The sequence below is a fragment of the Hylobates moloch genome, unplaced genomic scaffold (assembly GCF_009828535.3).
Source record: "Hylobates moloch isolate HMO894 unplaced genomic scaffold, HMol_V3 SCAFFOLD_13, whole genome shotgun sequence".
NCBI classification, from domain to species: Eukaryota; Metazoa; Chordata; class Mammalia; order Primates; family Hylobatidae; genus Hylobates; species Hylobates moloch.
Window position 1 is genome coordinate 96673488 of NW_026652288.1, and position 18904 is coordinate 96692391.

Here is an 18904-nt window from a genome sequence, read left to right on the forward strand (position 1 = left end):
GTCCGTGCTTCTCTCAGGCCCTTCCGCAATCTGGCATCTAGCGCATGTTCCTAGCTACATTGCTAGGGGACACACCATAGGACTCAGAACCTTGTCTGTTTTGCTTTTTTAGGGGTGAGGGTGAAGATGGATGTTGGGAAAGTTGCACGGTGGCAAAAAAGCATACAGCATTTAAAGGCAGATGGAGATAGTCAAGGCTGAGGGGAGAGGTGTGTCACTGATCAATGCTAAGACCCAGGCAGGGGTTTGTAATTGAGCTTCGTCTGCCTGGTAGAGGCACCGACCTTCTGCTAAGGCGCATGTGTTGAAAGCAGTGTATGCTATGCACTGTGTTAAGTGCTATGCATCTATTAGTTAATCTTTTCCTCATCAGACTTTTATGAGGTAGGTAAGGTATAGCATTTCCATCTTATGAAGAAACTGAGGTTCGAAGAGATGAAGTCACCTGCCCAGCACTGCAAACTAGTAAGTGATAGAGCCTGGATTTGGCCTGTGTTCCGACCACTCCCCTGCTCCATCTCTTTAAAGAGAGTGAAAAGCGGGTGAAGATACCTGCTCTATTGCCCAGTAATGGATAGGCTGAAGGAGGGGGGATGGGAGGAAGGAAAGGAGAAATGGCTGCTTTCATCGGAGGATTGTCCTCTGCTACTGACTGCCCACAGCCCGTGGTGCTGGGGCTGAGGAGCCAAATTCAGTTCCTCACTCCGGTGACCCTCTGAATCCAGTCCTTGTTGTGGTGGATGTAAGAGTATACTCCGTAGCGGTCCTTCTTCCCGCAGTCCTCACCCCAGGACACAGTGCCCACTAGGTACCACTGGCCTCTTTCCCTATTCAGGGTCACCATGGGGCCTCCAGAGTCACCCGCACAGGCGTCCTTTCCCCCTAGATGAAAAAGAGACACAGATGAAGATAAAATGCCCCTTCCTTCTCCCATGTATGGGTTGTAGTTCAGAGAATTGGGCACTAGAGGGCACAGCAGACCGTTGGACCCAAACCTCTCTCTGGGCAGTTCTAGGTCAGGACGCATCAAAGCTGAAATGATTCTAGAAAGCACTGATTCAGACCTCTTTCTTTCTTTTCTTTTTCTTTTATCTTTTTTTTTTTTTTTTGAGATGGAGTTTCACTCTGTCACACACAGGCTAGAGTGCAGTGGCACGATCTCAGCTCACAGCAACCTCTACCTCCTGGGTTCAAGCGATTCTCCAGCCTCAGCCTCCCGAGTAGCTGGGACTACAGGCACCTGCCACCATGCCTGGCTAATTTTTGTATTTTTAGTAGAGATGGGGTTTCGCCATGTTAGCAAGACAGGTCTCGAACTCCTGACCTCAAGTGATCCACCCGCCTCGGCCTCCCAAAGTGCTGGGATTACAGGCATGAACCACCGCGCCCAGCCAAGGCCTCTTTCTTAAGGGAAACGCTGGACTTGGGAAGGGAATGATGAGCATCCTGTAGATATCTTTTCTCCGATGCATCTTCTCCTGTGGAATCCCTCCTCCCACGGCCTTCCTCCAGTCCCCTGCGCCCCCACACTGGCAGCCCACCAGGCTGGGAGGCCTCTGTGCTCCTTTGCTGGCTCTGCACCACTCCCTGGCTGGCAGTGCCCCTGTTGTATGCCAGCCTCTTAACCCACCTTCCTTCTCCCCAGCACAGATCATGTCCCTGGTCACTTTCTTCTTCAGCGGGGCATAAGCCTTCTGGCAGGTGCTGTGGTCAACAATCGGAATTTCAATCTAGAACACAAAGCTGTTATTGGTCCTCACCCCTGGCTGAGAAGCCTCTGCTATTCTGACACCCCTGAAGATGGCTCCTCTCCACTCCATACCTGGACGGACCTGTGTCTACCTTAGACTTGATCTAAGAGACTGCCCCATGCTACAGGTGAAGGAACAGTTGAGTGGAGAATCAGGAGGCCCGTGTTCGAGGGTAGTCTTGGCTATGAAGACCTTGGCTGTGTGAACTTGGGCAAGTAACATGCCCTCTCTGGGCCTCAGATCTCTCATCAGTAAGATAGAGGTAATAATACTTGCCTAGGAGATGTGTTAGTCAATAGGACAATGTATACAAAAATGAAGGTTGGTTTTCTTTTCTCTCACCCCTACTGTAGGACCTAGAACATGTGGCTTACTCACTGTTTTTCAGACTCTGAGACTCAGTTTCCTCATCTGAAAAATGGAAGTTGCAGTATTTGATATACTAATCACTGTACAAAGAGGAGAGGCATGAACAGGTGCTTTGTAAACTACACACACTGTATAAGTATTAATTACTGTGGAGTTATCACTGCTGGCTTTGCTGCAAGCACTTTCTTATGTTGTCCTCCCTCACTACAGTATGAGCGTCTGTCTCGATGCTGGATCTGTATTTTATGCATTTCTATCTTACATTGCTTGGAACTTAGTAGATACCCAGAAAAAAAATATATATATTTTGCAATGCAGCAAAATTGATACATAAAAATAAGGCATTGTGACTATTATTGCCCTTGATCCAGCGTGGGGGTAACTGTTGGAGTAGATGTCTGGAATAAAAAGAGGAAACATGTGATTCTCTTTCAGTCAAATCAAGAACTGAATGGGCCATATTCTCTAAATGGACAACTCCTGTTGCCTTTGCTGGGAGGAAACCAGAGGCCATTCAGATCCCTCTTGGGCCATGGCCTTCCCTGGATAAGGGGAGAGGAAGCCAGGGCTGGGTGGTCCTGAGGACAGGTCCTAAGCAACTGTTGAGCACCTGATTCGTCATTCAGGTATCATTTCAGCATCACTTCCTTTGGGAATGCCTCCTGAAGCCCTGAGATGAGATCAGATTCTCTTTCATATGTTCTGGAGCATCCTACATTTCTCTTTCTCCACCTTTATCACATCCATAACTACGTTCTGTCCATCCCACTTGACCATGAGCCCAAGGGGGCCAGGGACCAGATCTATCCTTTTACCCCAGCACAGCTAGTAGCTAGTACAGCGTGTGGTACCGAGGAAACACCAAATAGACCCCCGGGAGTTAGTGAATGAAGAGATGAATGGTTGTTGCAAATCCCAAATTTTAAAGTATGTCAAAATAATATATGTGGAAGAATTTAGAAACTAGCTGTGTCAGCCATAGGCCCCTGTGATATCAGAGCCAAGCAACTCTTTGAGGGCATCTCCTGTTGCCCCATAACTTTGCAGTTGGAAATAGTATCTTATGGTCTAGAGAGGCAAAATAAGTTGCTTCAGATGACCCAGCAAGTTAGTAGGAGCCAAGACTTGAAACTATGGCTCCTTACTTTTAGTTCAGTGTTTTTTGTATTTTTTTTCCTGAAATGATAGGAATTTGAACTTCTAAGTGTAACTGTCAAGTTCATTACTGCAAGGACTGTGGTTCTCAAGAGCCTGGCTCATTCTGGCCAATTTGGTGTGTAGTTCTCATGGTGTGCAGGTGGATTGTCACCCATGGGAGTGTCTAAACTTCCTGTTTTCTGGGAGAGTTTTCATAAGCTAAGCCTTTAATAAGCTACCAGGAAAACTTAACAGTGTTTAGAGGCTAGAGTCCATGACATGTAGAACAAACAAATCAAGCTTTCTGGGGTTCAAAGTCCCATTGAACTTCAGAGGTGGGTCTGGGCTCCTAGTTTCCCTCTCACCAACCCCCACCCAAGCCTCAAAATCCCTAAGGGAACAATATGGAGCAGGAAGGCCCAGTGCAGAGCTGAGGTGTCACTGTCTGTAGGTTATAAAATGCACTTCACCTCCATCAGGGTCTCTGGGAACCTCTGCAAGAACTGCTTCCCCCAGCCGCTGACGATGACCATGGCTCCTGGAGGAGAGAAGATACTGTGAGAACACAGAGGCTATCTGGGGGGTGTTTGGAGGGGTGCAGCTTGCAGCTCCATCATCCTCTTCTGTGGAGGAAAGACTGGATTGTTCTTCTCAGAGAAAGGTGGCATGGTGGGGAGGAAGACGTGAAAGGCAGCTCGGCCACAGATTACCTGCAGCAGAGCTAGGGGCACTGGTTTCTATGATGTGTTACTGGTTTACTTGCTTAGTTTTCTATTTGTCCCACCCTCAACTAGTCTGAAACCTAGGGTCCACGAGAGCATAATCTCATTCTTGGTCACTGCTATATCACAATGCCTATAACAATGCTGGCACATAGTAGGTGCTCAATCAAGAACAGCAAATAAATACAAAGCCCAGCCTAGTCCACTGTGTGCTATGGTGCCTTTAGCAATCCCTCCTCTCTGCTCCCCTTCTAAGCCTCTGTTTTCCTATCCATAAAATGAGGAGGCTGGACTTGGTATTCTCTAAAACCCCTTTCAGAGTTGACATTCTAGAAGTCTATGAAGTTGGTAAATCTGTAGGGCAATGTGGAAGTGGGTTGAGCACTGACAGAGCAATTATTTTCTCATTTGAAAAAGAGCCTGGATACTGAAAACAGTGGTGGGCTGAAAGTCAGAAAACCTGTACTATATCCCCAGATCTGCTTCATACAAGCTGCATCTCGAGTGAGTCACCTCACCTTGCTGACCCTTAGCTTTCTCATTTGTAAATGGGGCTACAATGCCACCTTGCAAGGCTTGCGTGATTCGTAAATAAGTTAACAAACATAAAGCACCTGGAACATGGTGGGCACATGGCACCCCATGAGTCAAAGCCAGCTACACCTGTGCCTTTCCTGTTGGCTCAGTTCCCCTAAATACTCCTCAGATTACATCTCAGCCATTTTTCTTTTGAGCTAAAGGAAGTGAACTTGATGTGGCACCACTGAAATTAGAATGAAAAGGAAGCCAGCTGGCATGGGTCACCTATGTTTAAGTATTATCTCAAACATGGAAATATCACAGCCACCACATGGGATAGCATCTCCAGTTTAGAGGTAAGGGGGTTGAGGCTTAATGAGGTTAAATAACTTCCTCAAGATCACCCAACTGGGAAATGGTCGCAGTGGGGTTTGAGCCTGTGCTGAGTATTAAGCCATTGTCCCCCAGCTCGAGACTTACCCTTCTATACTCTGCTTTGTGGCACTAGGGATGAGACTCTGAAGTGGGCAGTTCTACTTTGCTAGCTGGTTTCCTGAAAACAGGGGGCACTTTCAGAAAGGCAGGAAGACTTGCTTTGGCTGTTGGCATCAGCCCTGGCAGTGGTTTTTCACCCCAGTAGTGGCCATTGTTTCCAGCTGTTTTCCTTAGCACATTAGACTCTTCTGCAGAAGTTCAGGTTCTGGCCCCATAGGGCCCCTTTTTCAAGCTTCTAATTTCTAACTCCAGGTTCTTACCTTTGTTTCCTCAGCCCTAGGGCTGGTGGTTTCTTCCTGCAGGTACCATCTCTATGATCTCAGTTCTTCCCTTTTACTTCTCCATTGCTCCAGTGCCCTATATTAAATTCTCTCTGTTACGATAACTAGTCTAGGTTTTGGTTTTCTATCTGGACCCTCGGGTCTGACTGTTTACTATGTGCTTCCCACAACTTTTGCTGCCTTGGACCCAGTTCTGACTTGGCTGTTTGAGGGGAAGCAGCTGGTGAGTCATGCAGACACTGTCAGCTGACTTAATTGGCACCAGAGCTTCACTAACATGAAGATGGAATCCCTGTGGAGGCACCAGCTGCCCTGCAGAGGTGGAGGTGGGGGAAAGTACCTTCCTGCTGGGGTCCCTCTGGCAGACAGATGGGCATCACGAAGGCATTCAGCACTGGGCTCTCCAACAGCTCCACCAGAGCCACGTCATTCTCGAATGTGTTGGGGTCATACTGGGGGTGGAGAGTGATGTGTTTGACACTGAGATGCTGTTCGTTTTCATCTGACTGGCGCCTCCAATGCTTGCCTGGGCAAGAAGAAGACATGTGAGGCATGGGGGCAACAGAGGATAAGGTCATACCTTGTTCCCTGTCAGCCCCCACCCCAGCCCCATCCAGCCCATGCCTCCAGCCTTAGCCCTTTCACTGCCTTCATCCACCTTTCCCGGACATCCCACCCTATTGGTCATTTTCTACGTACTCTCATGGGTTCCCACCTCTGTCTTTCTTCAGGAACTGATGCTGTTGCCTTGTAATGCTTGTTCTGATGCCTGCTGCCACATGTTCAATCCATATCATCACCTTCAGTGCCTGTGTCAAACATTACCTCCTCCATGTAGCCTCTCAGACTCTTGGGTTAGAAGCCTTTCCCCTCTCAACTCCCATGGCATTTTATCTGTTCTTCTTCTACAAAACTTACTGCTTGCTACTTTCCATTAGAGGTCTCTGTGCTCATATCTTATTCCTTTATTAGACTGTAAGCTCCCTGTGGGCAGAAACTAGGTCTTAATTATACTGTATCCTTAGATCCTGGCATAGTGTCAGTAGGTAAATATGTGTGGACCTGAATTGAATCAGCTGGTCATCTGATTTTATAAACAAGAGGGGAAATCTGGATCGTATATGTATGATCCATTTGAAACCACCGATTCATGGAAATCTAACAGGTCTTTGGAAATTATCTAAAAGCCTCCTCATTTTATCGTTGTGAAACTGAAGCATAGAATTCAATGCCTTGCTCATGGTCATGTGTCTGGAGAATCATATTTTGCACTTGGACTCAGGTTCCTGGACCTCCATCCAAGGTGTCCTGCCCTGACAAATGAGTGAGCAAGTGAGTGAGCAGACACGCCTTGGAAAGGGCCAGTAGGTCATTCCCAGAACCACAGTTGGCTTCGAGAATCGGCTTGCCCCTCACTCACTCACCCAGGATGATTTTGAAGTCAGAAGGGCTGAGCAAGTCTGAGTTATGTAGGGTCGGATCTTCTGGATCGAGTGACTGGTGGAGGCAGTGTGCGGCGGTCACAATCCAGCTGGAGCCTGGGGAACAGAACACATGTCTCATCGTCCTGCATTGCCAGATCTTGCCTCCCTCTGTCTTGAGCTGAGGGTCTTCAGGCTACTCCAGAGGACCCCTCAAGACCTCGAAAATGGCCATACTTCTCTCCATTGTATTTTATGGCCCCTAACTCAAATGCTCATATGATCCTAATCTGAAGATGAGGGTTTAAACCTGTGATTTTCACCTGCCTATTCCAACCAAGGCCAGGACTGAACACTGTAAACAGGATTTCAGGGATCCGTTAAGCCCATGGCATTGGTGAGAGCCAGAGAGCCCAAGGTGGGTACACAGAAAGCCTGTGGTCAACTGGCTGCCTTCTCAGGCCTTGGTTCTCAAAGTGTGGTCCCTGGACCAGCAACATTAGCATCACCTGGAAGCTTCATAGAAATGAAGACTCTTAGGCCGGCCCCACCTCAGATCCACTGAATCAGAATTTTCATTTTAACAAGACTCCCCAGTAATTTGTATGCACATTAAAGTTTAACACTGACGAATCAGAGGCTAGCTACAACTGGCTGCACATTAGAATTACCTGGAGAATGAAAAAAGAGTAAATCAGTGTCTGGACCTATATCTAGACCATTTATGTCATGGGGGTGGAACCCAGGCACAGATAAAGTTTTAAACATTTCCTTAGTTAATTCTACTGCTGCCAGGGTGGAGAATCACTGCTCTGATCTAGATCTTTCATTATGTAGACAGGAATCCTGAGGCCTGGAGAAAGCAGAGATGTCCAGGGTCACCCAGCAGGTTGGTTTCAGGGTCAGGGTCAGGGCCAGGGCCAGACCCCAGGGCTCTTGATAGTCAGCTTAGTGCATTTCCTGTGTCTCAGCTGGCAACTTTCTGGATGGACAGGCATCTGCCCTTCGTTTAATGCAGGGTCAGGTTTCCATTCACCTCTTATGTGGAGCAGATCACAAGCCCATAAGTAGCTGAGCCCAGAGACATATCCAGGATGAGCCAAGCAGAAAGAAAAGCTCTAGAACACGGGGGTGGGGGAAGCTGAGTATCAGGTCAAATTTCAGGGTCGAGGGCAGAAGTGCTTAGTCCCAGAGCAGGTTCCAGGCTCCACTTGGCCCTCTTAGAAGCAGCTATGTGCTCCTGGTTCCTGGCCAGGGCTCCACTTAGGCCACTCTTCTCTGCCCTGGGGCATTTTTTGATCCCTGCCCACTTCCAGGACCAGATTTTCCAGGTGGATCAGGTGTGCTGAGGTACCCAGGGTAGGAGAGCCTGCCTTGGTGTGGGGCTCTGGGCTGTTTAGATGAACCCACGGGTGTGCACTGGCCAGTTCAGAGACATAGCTTGGCCTCTCAGCTCTGCAGATCCCTCTACCCAGGCATCAGTGTGGGCATTAACGAGGTGCTTTCCCCTTCCTCTGTCCCTTGGCTGCTTTCCTATTTCTTCTGCCCTCTCCTATCCTTCCCTTGCTCTTTAAGACTGAAAGACGGGAGGGAGACAGAAATGATAGATCAGGGTTGCTGCAGGGAGTGCGAAGCATGAGGGCATTCCAGCTTGGCTGAGGGTAGAGAAGTGAACGTCAAACATTTTTCAAACATAAGTCATAGGGAATAAACACACAATGAATAACAATACACGGTGGACATTAGTGGACTCAAAAATTCAAGGTTTGTCCTAGCTACTCGGGAGGCTGAGGCAGGAGAATGGCTTGAACCTGGGAGGCGGAGGTTGCAGTGAGCTGAGATTGCACCACTGTACTCCATCCTGGCGACAGAGCGAGACTCCTTCTCAAAAAAAAAAAAAAAAAAAAAATCAAAGTTTAAGAAAATGAATTCATTCTTAAAATTAGGTGCACACAACCCATCTCTCTTACTTGCCGTCTAACAAAATTGGAGCTGTCAGGTGAAGCAGAGTCTTCCCTCCCTCTGCCCTCGCTGGCAGCTCTTCCTCCACACCACCCTGCTTCTCTCCAACTTCCCTTCAGGTCCCTCCTTCCCTGGCTTCTTCTCTCCTGGGTATCTTGTGCCCTGCCAGTACCTCTTCCTCTTGTTGTATTGTTCCCTTTCATTTTTCTCATTACTCTTTTCAATCCTCTATCTTATTTTTCAGGTATCTCTCAGTGTTCTCTGTCTCTCTCTGTCCTCTCCGTTGTTGTCTTTCCAATTCTGGTCGTCTGTCTTCCTTGCCTTCTCTCCCTTGGTCCTCTCCCCGACTCTGCTCCCACTGAACTGCCCTCAGCCCTGTCTGGCCCTATAATACCTTCCCTCACTTTCTTTACCTCTCTGGGGGACTCCTTTGAGTGAGACCATTCATCTTTGGGCCTGTGAGAATGTAAGGATAAATTCCTTGCAGAGTAGGGATTTATGTAGCCCTGGTGCTTTGGCTGCAGTTCTAGCCCAGACCTGAAGCCTTGCCAAAGGGATCCCTGCCCCAGAGCTGTCCACCCCTTGTTGGATCTGGAGGAGAGTGAGGCTGAGTGAGAGGTATGCTCATCAGCCTGGGAGCTGCCCATGCAGAAATGGGCCAAGCCTGGCCTTCTTCCTCGGGTGTGGGATCCGATTAGATAGCCTAGATTGCTATTCAGTTTTCTTTTGACATCAGAACTGGAATAGATCTTAGATTGCCTGGACCAAACCGTGTCAGGAAGAGCCATTGGCTATTCTCATTCTTGCTCCCACTCCCATCCACATTCCATTACAAAGGTGACAGTCCTATTTCCCAGTGTTATCGAATCTGCTTCCTTATTTCCATCCATCATACCCTGTTCTTACTCTGAGGCTATGCCTTCTCTCCCCACTGCTGCAATGGATGCCTCACTGATCTCCTGGCCTCCAGTTTCACCCTCCTTTTTATCAATGCTGCCTCTGGAGAGAACTTTCCAGAACATACTTATCAACCTAAAGCAGCATTCAAGACAAGATAGAAATTCCTAAGCATAGCTTAGGAATTCAAGGTCTTTGTAAATCGACCTTCCCTGATCCCCAAGGGTGAGTTTCCTGGCTCTCCCTGAACTCACATCCCTGGCATGCCCTGTCTTTGACCTCCATGTACTGTTATTCATGGTTGAGAGACTCCCTGACTTTGTCCTTCCCAGTGCCAGAGACAGACCAGGATCCAGTCTAGTCGAGAACTCTTTCCACCACACTGTGCTTCTGCGCCCTGACGCTAGTGTGCACAATGATTCTCAATGAAGAAACCTTGGTCAGTCTCCAAGGAGGGGGTTCAGTTCCTTAGCTTCCACTCTTCCACATTCTCCTTACCTAGAAGGGAGCCCCCGCAGAAGGGCTGCCCATTCAGGTGTGACAGCATGGCAATCCAGGGAGTGGTGCCTTTCTGGGCTGGGCGTCCGTTGAAGATCCTGGCCATCAGCTTCCGGGAGAACTTGGGGAGCCCACACACTGCATCCAAGGGAGGGAGGGAGAGACAGATCAGACTCTGGGCTCCATCTTGCCCACTGCCAGAGCTCCCAGCTCATCACCCTGTTAGGGACATCTATTATTTTTGCTCCTCCACCATTAATTGACCTTCCTGATAATAGCATCCCAATCTTTCTTTGGAGGCTGCACTTCCCTATTCTTAGTCTATGCAGCTAGAGGTGGATTGACCTCACCTCTGGTTTCAGGATAGGAATGTGACTGATCAAAGCCATGCACTTTCTGGTCACAGCAATTGCTCAGAGATGGGAATGTGACCTTGGCTGGACCAATGAAAGCCTTACTTGAGAATTTTGCTAAACATATTACAGAAGAGAAAGTCATTCCCTACTGGAATTGCCAAGCCATAAGCCCAGATCTGCCAACAATCACTTCATTAAGAGTCTGCTGAGCATGATGAAGAAAAGTGGAGCTGAAAGTTGAGGGGCAAAGAGAGAGATTACACCCTAATAGTTGAGCCCTTTGATCTAATTATACGTGAAGCCTTTTGGTACAGCCTTTTCAGTTATGTGTGCCTATAAATTACCTTTTTTCCCCTTAAGCTGCTTATGTTGGGTTTATGTCACTTACAAATGAAAGAGTCACAGCTAATAAAGCATCATTATGCTCCATCCACAGGAATCTTGTCTCCTCAGAGAAGCCCTTCCTCAGGGCCTTGTGGAGTTGAAGATCCCCTCCACCACAGTGTCTGCCTGCTCCATCCCGTTTTCCACTGGCTTGGACTGACAGACATGCTCCCACATATACACTTTACAACTGAATAGTCCTTGGAGATAATCTGGTCTATCCCTTTCATCATTCAGCTAAAGAAACCAAGGCCTGGGGAAGGAAATTGACCTCCAAAAGGTATTCCAAGAGTTAGTGGCAAGACTATAATTCTAGGTCTCCTGACTCCCAACTCTGGGCTTTTCTTACTCAGGCCAGCCCCATAAACTTTTAACTATGTGGCTTCCCAGAATACTCAGAACCCAAGCCCCAGGATCCAGGCAGTCACCTGCTACCTTTGTAGCTGTCACCAGGCTGGAGATGCTCTGCATCCACAACCTTGATGCAGCCTCAGCATCTCCCAGCATCATTCTACATGCCCACAGCCAGCTTCCCCAAGCTAATGCCCTGCCTCCATTCCCAAGAGATGCTCAGAGCCCAATGAGTGGGAAATCCCTGAGTGGGAACCCCACTGAGTGGGAACCATCCTCCTCACCATCTCTTCTTCCTATAAACTTTATTGTCTTCAGAACTAATTTTTCATTCTGGATCTCTTAACTTTTGAACTCTTGGAGACCTGGCCTTGGAGATTGTCACCCCTCTCCTGTATTTTTCATCTCTCCTTATTCTGTGCCTCCAAAACACAGTCAAGACTTTTCATCCTAAAAATCAGCTTCCATTTCCCCATTCGCCATTCATTCCACAGTCTCTCCTTCTCCTCCCTTCTATAGTAAAGCTTCTGAAAAGACGAGTTGACATTCCTTTCCCACATTCTTCCTCCCCCTTTGGAGCCAGATTCAGAAGAAGAAAGTGCCACGTACTGCACAAACTTGGAAGTAGGCAGCCATTTGAATATTTAACAGGTCTACAAATAGTAGATGGAAATAAAATGTCTCTGAGACCATAAATGGAACTTCAACCATGATATCTACATACAGAGTAGGATACTATTTTTCGAATCTTATCAGATACATTTTTCATCCCTAGGAATCTGCTGTGCACTGTGGCTTCCAAGCCATTGAAGCTGGAGCATCCACGGTTTTAAGCAAAGGCTGGATAAGGCTTTGACTTGAAAGAGCAAAGCAGAAACCAGTCTGGAAAGATGGACTTTCATTTTGAAGAGTCAGGCTTTATAGTAAGAATAAAAAATTTGTAGGTTTCAAGGAACCAAAACATGGAGAACTGAACATGTAATTTTTACCATAAGGCTTAGGGAAGATGCAAGGGCAGTTTCCTACCTCTGAGAAAAGAGCTAAAAGCCCATCCTGGGAGACTGAGAAAGCTGGAGAGAGAGGAAGGAGGGAGTACAGAGAGAGGATGGAGAAAGAGAGGACCAAGGAAGAGAGAAGTCCTGGAGACTTGAAATTCACACATGGAGCCTGCTGCCTGCATACCCCTCAGGGATGATGATGGAGACTTGATTCCTGTCCTGGGGAACTTCCATCCTGCAGTCCTTCACTGGACTCTTGGCAGCATTGGGTGCTGTTGACTACTTCATCCCTCTTTACAACTCGTCCTCTTGGCTTCTGAAGTACTTTTCTCCCTGCGTTTCTGATCCCTTCCTTTTTTTCTTTTTTTTTCCCTTGTGGCCTCTCTTTTCTTCATGCCTTCTGTGATGCTGGTGTTTCACCCATTTGGCCCCAGGCCTTGGTCTCCTTTTCTTATCTGTAAATTTCCCATAGATGATGCCCTCCATCTCTATGCCATCATACTACCCATGTGCTGATGAGCTTCAAATCAGTGTCTTTAAATCTGCCCTGTCCTCTAAAGCTCATCATTCTTTACTGCCTACTTACATTTCCAGCTGGATTGCTCATAAACTCTTCCAGCTCAGGGAAACCAAGCCCAAGTATCCACCCTTCACTAACCTTCTCTCCTTTGTTATTCCAGATGTCTGCTGATGTCTGAATCAATCACATCCTTGTCTCGCTTTTCTTCAACCCCATGTTCAATCAGTCACTAAGCTGCTGGTAAATCCCTAGGAGAAGGAGAGTGATGTGTCTCCCCAACTCCATGTCAGAAAGTGCTCTCTAGGTAACCTCATCACACCTCAGTACCTCAATATGTTACAACATAAAGTCCAAGTATCAAAAGAAAAACAAAAATTGGAAATGTAATAGAACATGAGACACGATAGTCCTTCAAACCATAAAGTGCAAAGCATAAATAAGCTCTTATTTTCATTCCCAATAGTGTAAAAAGGATGGCATTTTCATTATGGTACAAACCAGAAACAAAGGCGAACCATGAGTGCGTCCCATGGTGGAGACTTCACTATCATGTGCCACTCATGCTTGAATCTATCAAGAGATGCCTATAGGCCAAGCCCTGCTGAATGTACCACTTAAATCAATTTAAACTGCTCCTCCTCCTGTCTGCACTGTCACAGCCCTATGGCTGGTGGGTCTGCACCATCCCTCATCAGGACAGTTGCAGAAGTTGCATAACTGCTTTCCTAGCTCAGCCCCTTCCTGTCCACTTTCCACACCATGCTGCCCACCCTCAGACATACTGAATTCAAATTTTCCAGTGGGTTAGACCCAGCAATCTGCATTTTTCACCAGCACCCCAAGTGATTCTCATATACCCCAAACTTAGAGAATCACTCGTTTCAGGACAGTTCAAATAGAGTATGCCTTTTAAAACTCTTCCCACTCAATGCCCACTGCTCTCACTTTAACCATGGCCAGCCTTCATGCTTTGAAAGCTTTCATGCTTTTTTCCACTCTGCCCCTTCCCTCCTGTCTCCCACACATCCTTTGAAGCCTCTGCAAAGCTATTCCAAGCCCCTCCAGCTGTATGAAATAGCCCCTTCTTTAAGTTCCTATAGTACTTAAATCTCTGTTCCTTTTACATTTAACTCCTTTTGCCTATGTAAGACCTATATGCACATAAGCTGGTCTTGCATGCCAGTTTCAGCCCTTTGAAACTGGCACGAGAAACTAGCTGGCACAGAACATGTTCTCCGTGACACTGTAGTTGCCTGAACGGGATTCATAGCTGGTTTTGCACTCAGCGTGTGGCACCACGGGTAACTTGACATACTGCAGGGCATCTGACAAGGTCCGTGTGTCGCTGCTGCTGATCTCATCCAATGTCACATTGGGAATGGAGATGCCCTAGTTGGTCACCAGGCCCAGCACGTTGGGGGGCCAGGCCTTCAGGCTCAAGTCCTTTGAAGGCAAGGACTTAAATGGCAGGCACTTAAATGAAAAAACGAGCAGCCTCCGAGAGGGAGACACATCAATAACCAAATCCTTTCCTCATTACCTCTTGGATAATGTCCAGGTACCTAAAGTTGTACTTTTTCTGCAACAAGCAAGATTTTGGTTTAATGAGGAGGCCAATTTCTTTTCAAAAAAGTCAAAACAAATGAACACACTTCCCCAACAATAACAAAACCCATAAGCCAAGGCTATTGGTTATCCACGAGGGTTTATTTCCACTTTAGACCCCTGACGGGAGCAACAATGCAGAGGCCCTTTACAGAGTGGTGAAGCATATGATATAAAAGATACAAAATATAACATCCTTTACATGTGCCATTCGTAGACATAGGAGTGTGCTTTGATGAGCCGGTTGGAGAAGTGGATACTTCCCAATCATTCCCTCTCAGGGGCTTCTCTGGCTGCCTTGCTTTGATGGAGATTTCCAGGAGAGAGAGCTCCAGGGAGAAGGAGAACAATCAGCCCTGTGAGGGCCAGAGAGGCTGCTAGCAGTCAGGGAAGCTCTGAGTGCTCCAGCTAGAAGGACCCTGCAGGGGACCTTATGCCCTCCTATTGCTGATGGAGAACCAGAGACTCAGAGAAGGAAAATGATTTTTCAAAGGTTATACAGCCAGTTGGGGACAGAGCAGGGACTAGAACCCAGGACTCTTGGCTCTTTTCACTGCCTGCCATGGGTGAGCCTCTGATTCCCTTGACTCTGGAAAATGAAGGAGTCGGTCCCTCTGAACATCCTGTGGGGTGGATTCTCTGCCCAGCTCATGCCCCAGGGATGCCAGGCAGGATTTGGGTGACTTCTAATGTGCCCATCCCACTCTTTCTTCCATTTTCCTGCCCAAAAGCACAGCAGGACATGGTGTGGGTCTTCTCTTTTTCCAGGTAATCGACTAAGTCCCCATATTTGGGTCTGGGGTTCAGGTAGCCTTTCAGATAATACATTTCAAGGCTGAAAGATTGCTTTGTGCTTGTCTGGAGCAGCAGGTGTGGACACCCATGGTGTCAGCTGGTGTTCTAGGGTGGCATATGGGCCCAAATGTGTTCTGAGTTGACAATGGGAATTTAAGGGCTTGGTGGGCCTCCCACGGCTATTCTGCTCCCACCAGTCAGCACAAACCTTCCCAACTTTCTCCATGTCCTTTGAAATTCCTTTATTGGGGAACATAAGGGATAAGGCTTAGACTGCAAGAAGCTTTAGGGAGAGAAATCCCAGGCACGAAGGTGCTCCAAGGGATTACACTAAGAGAGAGGGGTGTGGCTATGAGCCATCTCCCAAAACCTGAATGCTCTTCTCCTAGAGGAAGGACTAGGCCAAGGCTAGTCCCAGAAGGCAGAGCAGGAAAATATACAGATGCAGCATTCAGTTCAATGTTAGAAACCATTTTCTAATAGTCAGGTCCAAGCTCAGTTATACCAACGGTGGGACCGATGGGTTTGGTAAGTGATCAGGAGTGAATAAAGGCCACTTGGGTAAGAAGCATGGCCTGGAAAGGAGTGCTGGGATTGGCACAGAGGCCTTGGTTGAGCTCCTGCATTGTATTACTGGGTAGAGTGAGGCCAAGACAGGGAAAGAGACTTGGACAAGCTCAGGAACGCAGGTCTCCTGCCTAGAGCCTTCTCCCTATACCACACTGCTGCCTCTCAGGGTCCTGGGGGCTGTCTCGGTAGGAGAAGCCACCGCTGGGTCAGTGTGTTCCATTCCATTTGGTCTGAGAAGTAATGTGGAGTGTACTGTTGGAAGTGCGGTGTAGCTTCACTCAGGGGAGGCAGGCCCCGAGGACATAAGTCAGCTCACCGTTCCACTTGGGGCTCTCCCACGCTTTGTGGTGAGCCCATCTGCTCCCACACCCAGTCCACATAATTGGAGACCTTTGTGTAGACTCCATAGACCTGCTTGCTGCCACATTCTTCAGGTCCCCCCCAGGACACCAGGCCTTGCACCACCCAGCGCTGGCTCAAGTCATCAAAGATGACAAAGGCTCCACCACTATCTCCAAGGCACGTGTCTTTGCCGCCCTCATAGTAGCCAGCACAGAACATGTTCTCCGTGACGCTGTAATTGCCTGAGCGGGACTCATAGCTAGTTTTGCACTCAGCGTGAGGTACCACGGGTAACTTGACATACTGCAATACATCTGATAAGGTCCGTGTGCCGCTGCTGATGATCTCATCCACTGTCACATTGGGATTGGAGATGCCCCAGCCAGCCACCAGGCCCAGCATGTGGGGGGCCGGACCTTCAGGCTCAAGCCTTGGCAGGCAGACAGGCACGACGTGAGGTCCCAGGGGCACAGGCTCCTGCAGCTGCACCAGAGCTATATCGTGGTTGTAGTTTTGGATGTTGAAGTCTGGGTGGAGCACCACTCGGGCAGCTGAGCTGTTGACCGCCCCCGATTTGTCCCGCACATCATGCAAGCCCAGGTAGACGGTGACATGCTCCTTGGAGACTGGTATCACCGTGCTGTCTCTACGCTGGGAGCGCAGCACATGAGCTGCTGTGAGGATCCAGGACTCAGAGAGCAGGGCCCCACTCCCAAACCACTTATCATTTGGCACTCTCGAAGTATCCTCCACCACTATCAGAGCCTGCCACGGGAAAAGGCCGGGCTCAGCATTTCGGCCCCCAATGATCCTCTTGACCAGGCTTGGAAGGGAGCGGGAGGGCTGACCGCACTCTGCAAGGAGAAAGAGGGAGCAGGGACAAGAGACAGAGACTGGTCAGGTCAGCCATATGATAGCAGCCACAAAGAGAAATTCACATCTCACCCACTATAGATTATGCCACCATGGGACCCTAACCTGCCTGGGTCATGCTAGCCTGGGAGAGCTCTACTCAGGGTCATTTTGGGTCTAAGTCTCTCTAGGCTGGCCCATCTCTAGTCTGGCACTTCTGTAGCTGGGACTGTCTCTGGACTGGACCACTCTGTGCTTGGGCTTTCTCTGTCCTGAACCACCTCTGGCTAAGACCACTTGTGACCCAGACCATTTACAGCCATCTATTTCCAGTAGTGGTCACTTCTCCCCTTCCTTCTCTAGAAAGGCAGGTCTTATTTCAGAAGTGGTCCATGCTATGGGAACCTAGAAAACTTCTGAAAGTTTTCTGTCCATGGGGACAGAGAGATGGAAGGAACCTAAAAAAGCATCTAGCAGGTCACAGCAAATGCTAGACTGGGAACAAAGATGCTGGAAGCCTTGACCTGGCTTTTCTCTTCCATTTCCCATGTGACTCTGAGTCAGTAAATTTCCCTCTCTGGATTTCAATTTTTGATCTGCCAAATGAGGCATTTGGTCACAATGATCTCCAGGGATCCTTCAAATTCCAGGGATCCTTTAATTTTCATTTTATTTGCTTTGGCCATCACCATTTTCTAGGTGAGTAAACCTCCTGAGTTTAAGTGACTAGCCCAAAAGGATATGACTCTTAATTCAGATAGCAGGAGCTTAACTAGATTCTAAGTCTTGTATCCCACACTGACTCGACAGGTATTAAGACCGTGGGCACAGGCCCTCAAACCTTTTCTTCTCTGTCCTAAAAGAATCTTGCTATAAATTGATGCCCACGGATTAAGGCCCAGGGCATCCATGGTTGGGGAAAGGTGGCATAATCTATAAGCAATGATGCATGGACCCTACTCTGGGCCACCCATCATTGCACCCAGGAGCTGTGTAGTACCTTTAGGGGAAGGAGAAAGATCTGAGCAAACTTCATTCCACTGAGTTGCACCCTGAGCATGCACATGCACCACCAGCCTCCTGCAGCCAAATGCCTCTGGCCAATGAGCAGAAGGTCTTCGGCACCAGGCCCCCGCTGGCTAAGAACATGCTTGCACGGCCCTTCCCAGGCAGGGTGCTTGGGTCTTGGAGGTAGACCTACTATGAGTGTGGGCCTCCTCCTTGTTCCAAATGGCCAGGCTACACTCCTTGGCCTGGGTGCTTTTGACAATCCTTTAGACACCATGGAACATTTGAGTTTTCTTGGCAACTTTGGGAGGGCAGGCTTTTAGCAACCTAATGCTTTTCAGATGCTCTTCTTCCTGAGGCCGAATGCTTCTTGCTTGATCCTGGGGCACCCTGCCATTCACCCCAGGCCAGATGTGAACTGGTCTTTGTAACTCTCTGTGGCCTGGCCTTTCAAAGTTGAGGGTCAGCCTTCCGATTACAAGTAGCAAGCTGCAAGGCAACATCTCAATGCAGCTCTGCGACTGGTCCTACATATATTTAGTGCTTCAAGGCCCTAATCTGGTAAGGGACACGTCTGTGGCTTGGTCCATGGTCACAACAAAGCCAACACTAAATGGTACCTTTCTCCAACCAAGGTGCCAGTGGCACACTGCAGGTCACAGATCAGATCTGGAGAGACCTTGGAGAACAGCCAATTTACAGATGGAAACATGGAAGTTCAGAGAAGGCAAGTGACTTACTCAAAGTTTTAATGGGAAAGCCAGAACTCGAACCTGTTTATCCTGAGTCTAGCTTCGTATCTCCACTGAAATCTGTTTTTCTCCTTGATGTGTTCTTGTCCTTTTAAGAGGCTGAATGATGCAACAAGCTCTTGGGAGAGCTCACTGAAATGGGGTCATTCTTATTGGCTGCTGCCATTCTCCATACAGTCTTTCCTGGGAGAAAGGGATCTTCCTGAAATGTTACAGCTTTGGCTATGCTGAAGCCAGATTTGGGTTCTAGAGGACAGTGGTTACTGAGGGAGGGTCTTTAAAAAAAATGTGATACTCTAGGATTCAAGGTTCCTGAGGA

General features: G+C 48.2%; 1 protein-coding gene across 3 annotated transcripts in view; it reads right to left on the reverse strand.

Annotated features, from left to right (window-relative positions):
- Window positions 1–691: 691 nt before the first annotated feature.
- Window positions 692–18904, reverse strand: part of MASP1 (MBL associated serine protease 1) — a 71267-nt gene continuing 53054 nt past the window's right edge. The window contains exons 11-16 of one of the 3 annotated variants that reach the window (XM_032171883.2): window positions 10053–10190; window positions 6699–6812; window positions 5615–5800; window positions 3728–3795; window positions 1631–1730; window positions 692–882 (exon numbers count right to left, since the gene is read on the reverse strand). In XM_032171883.2, coding sequence (XP_032027774.1) covers window positions 692–882; window positions 1631–1730; window positions 3728–3795; window positions 5615–5800; window positions 6699–6812; window positions 10053–10190 — 797 coding nt within the window. Of the gene's footprint in view, window positions 883–1630; window positions 1731–3727; window positions 3796–5614; window positions 5801–6698; window positions 6813–10052; window positions 10191–14349; window positions 16828–18904 lie in introns of those variants that run through there. The other 2 variants (XM_032171882.2, XM_058426928.1) reach the window with 2 other exon arrangements.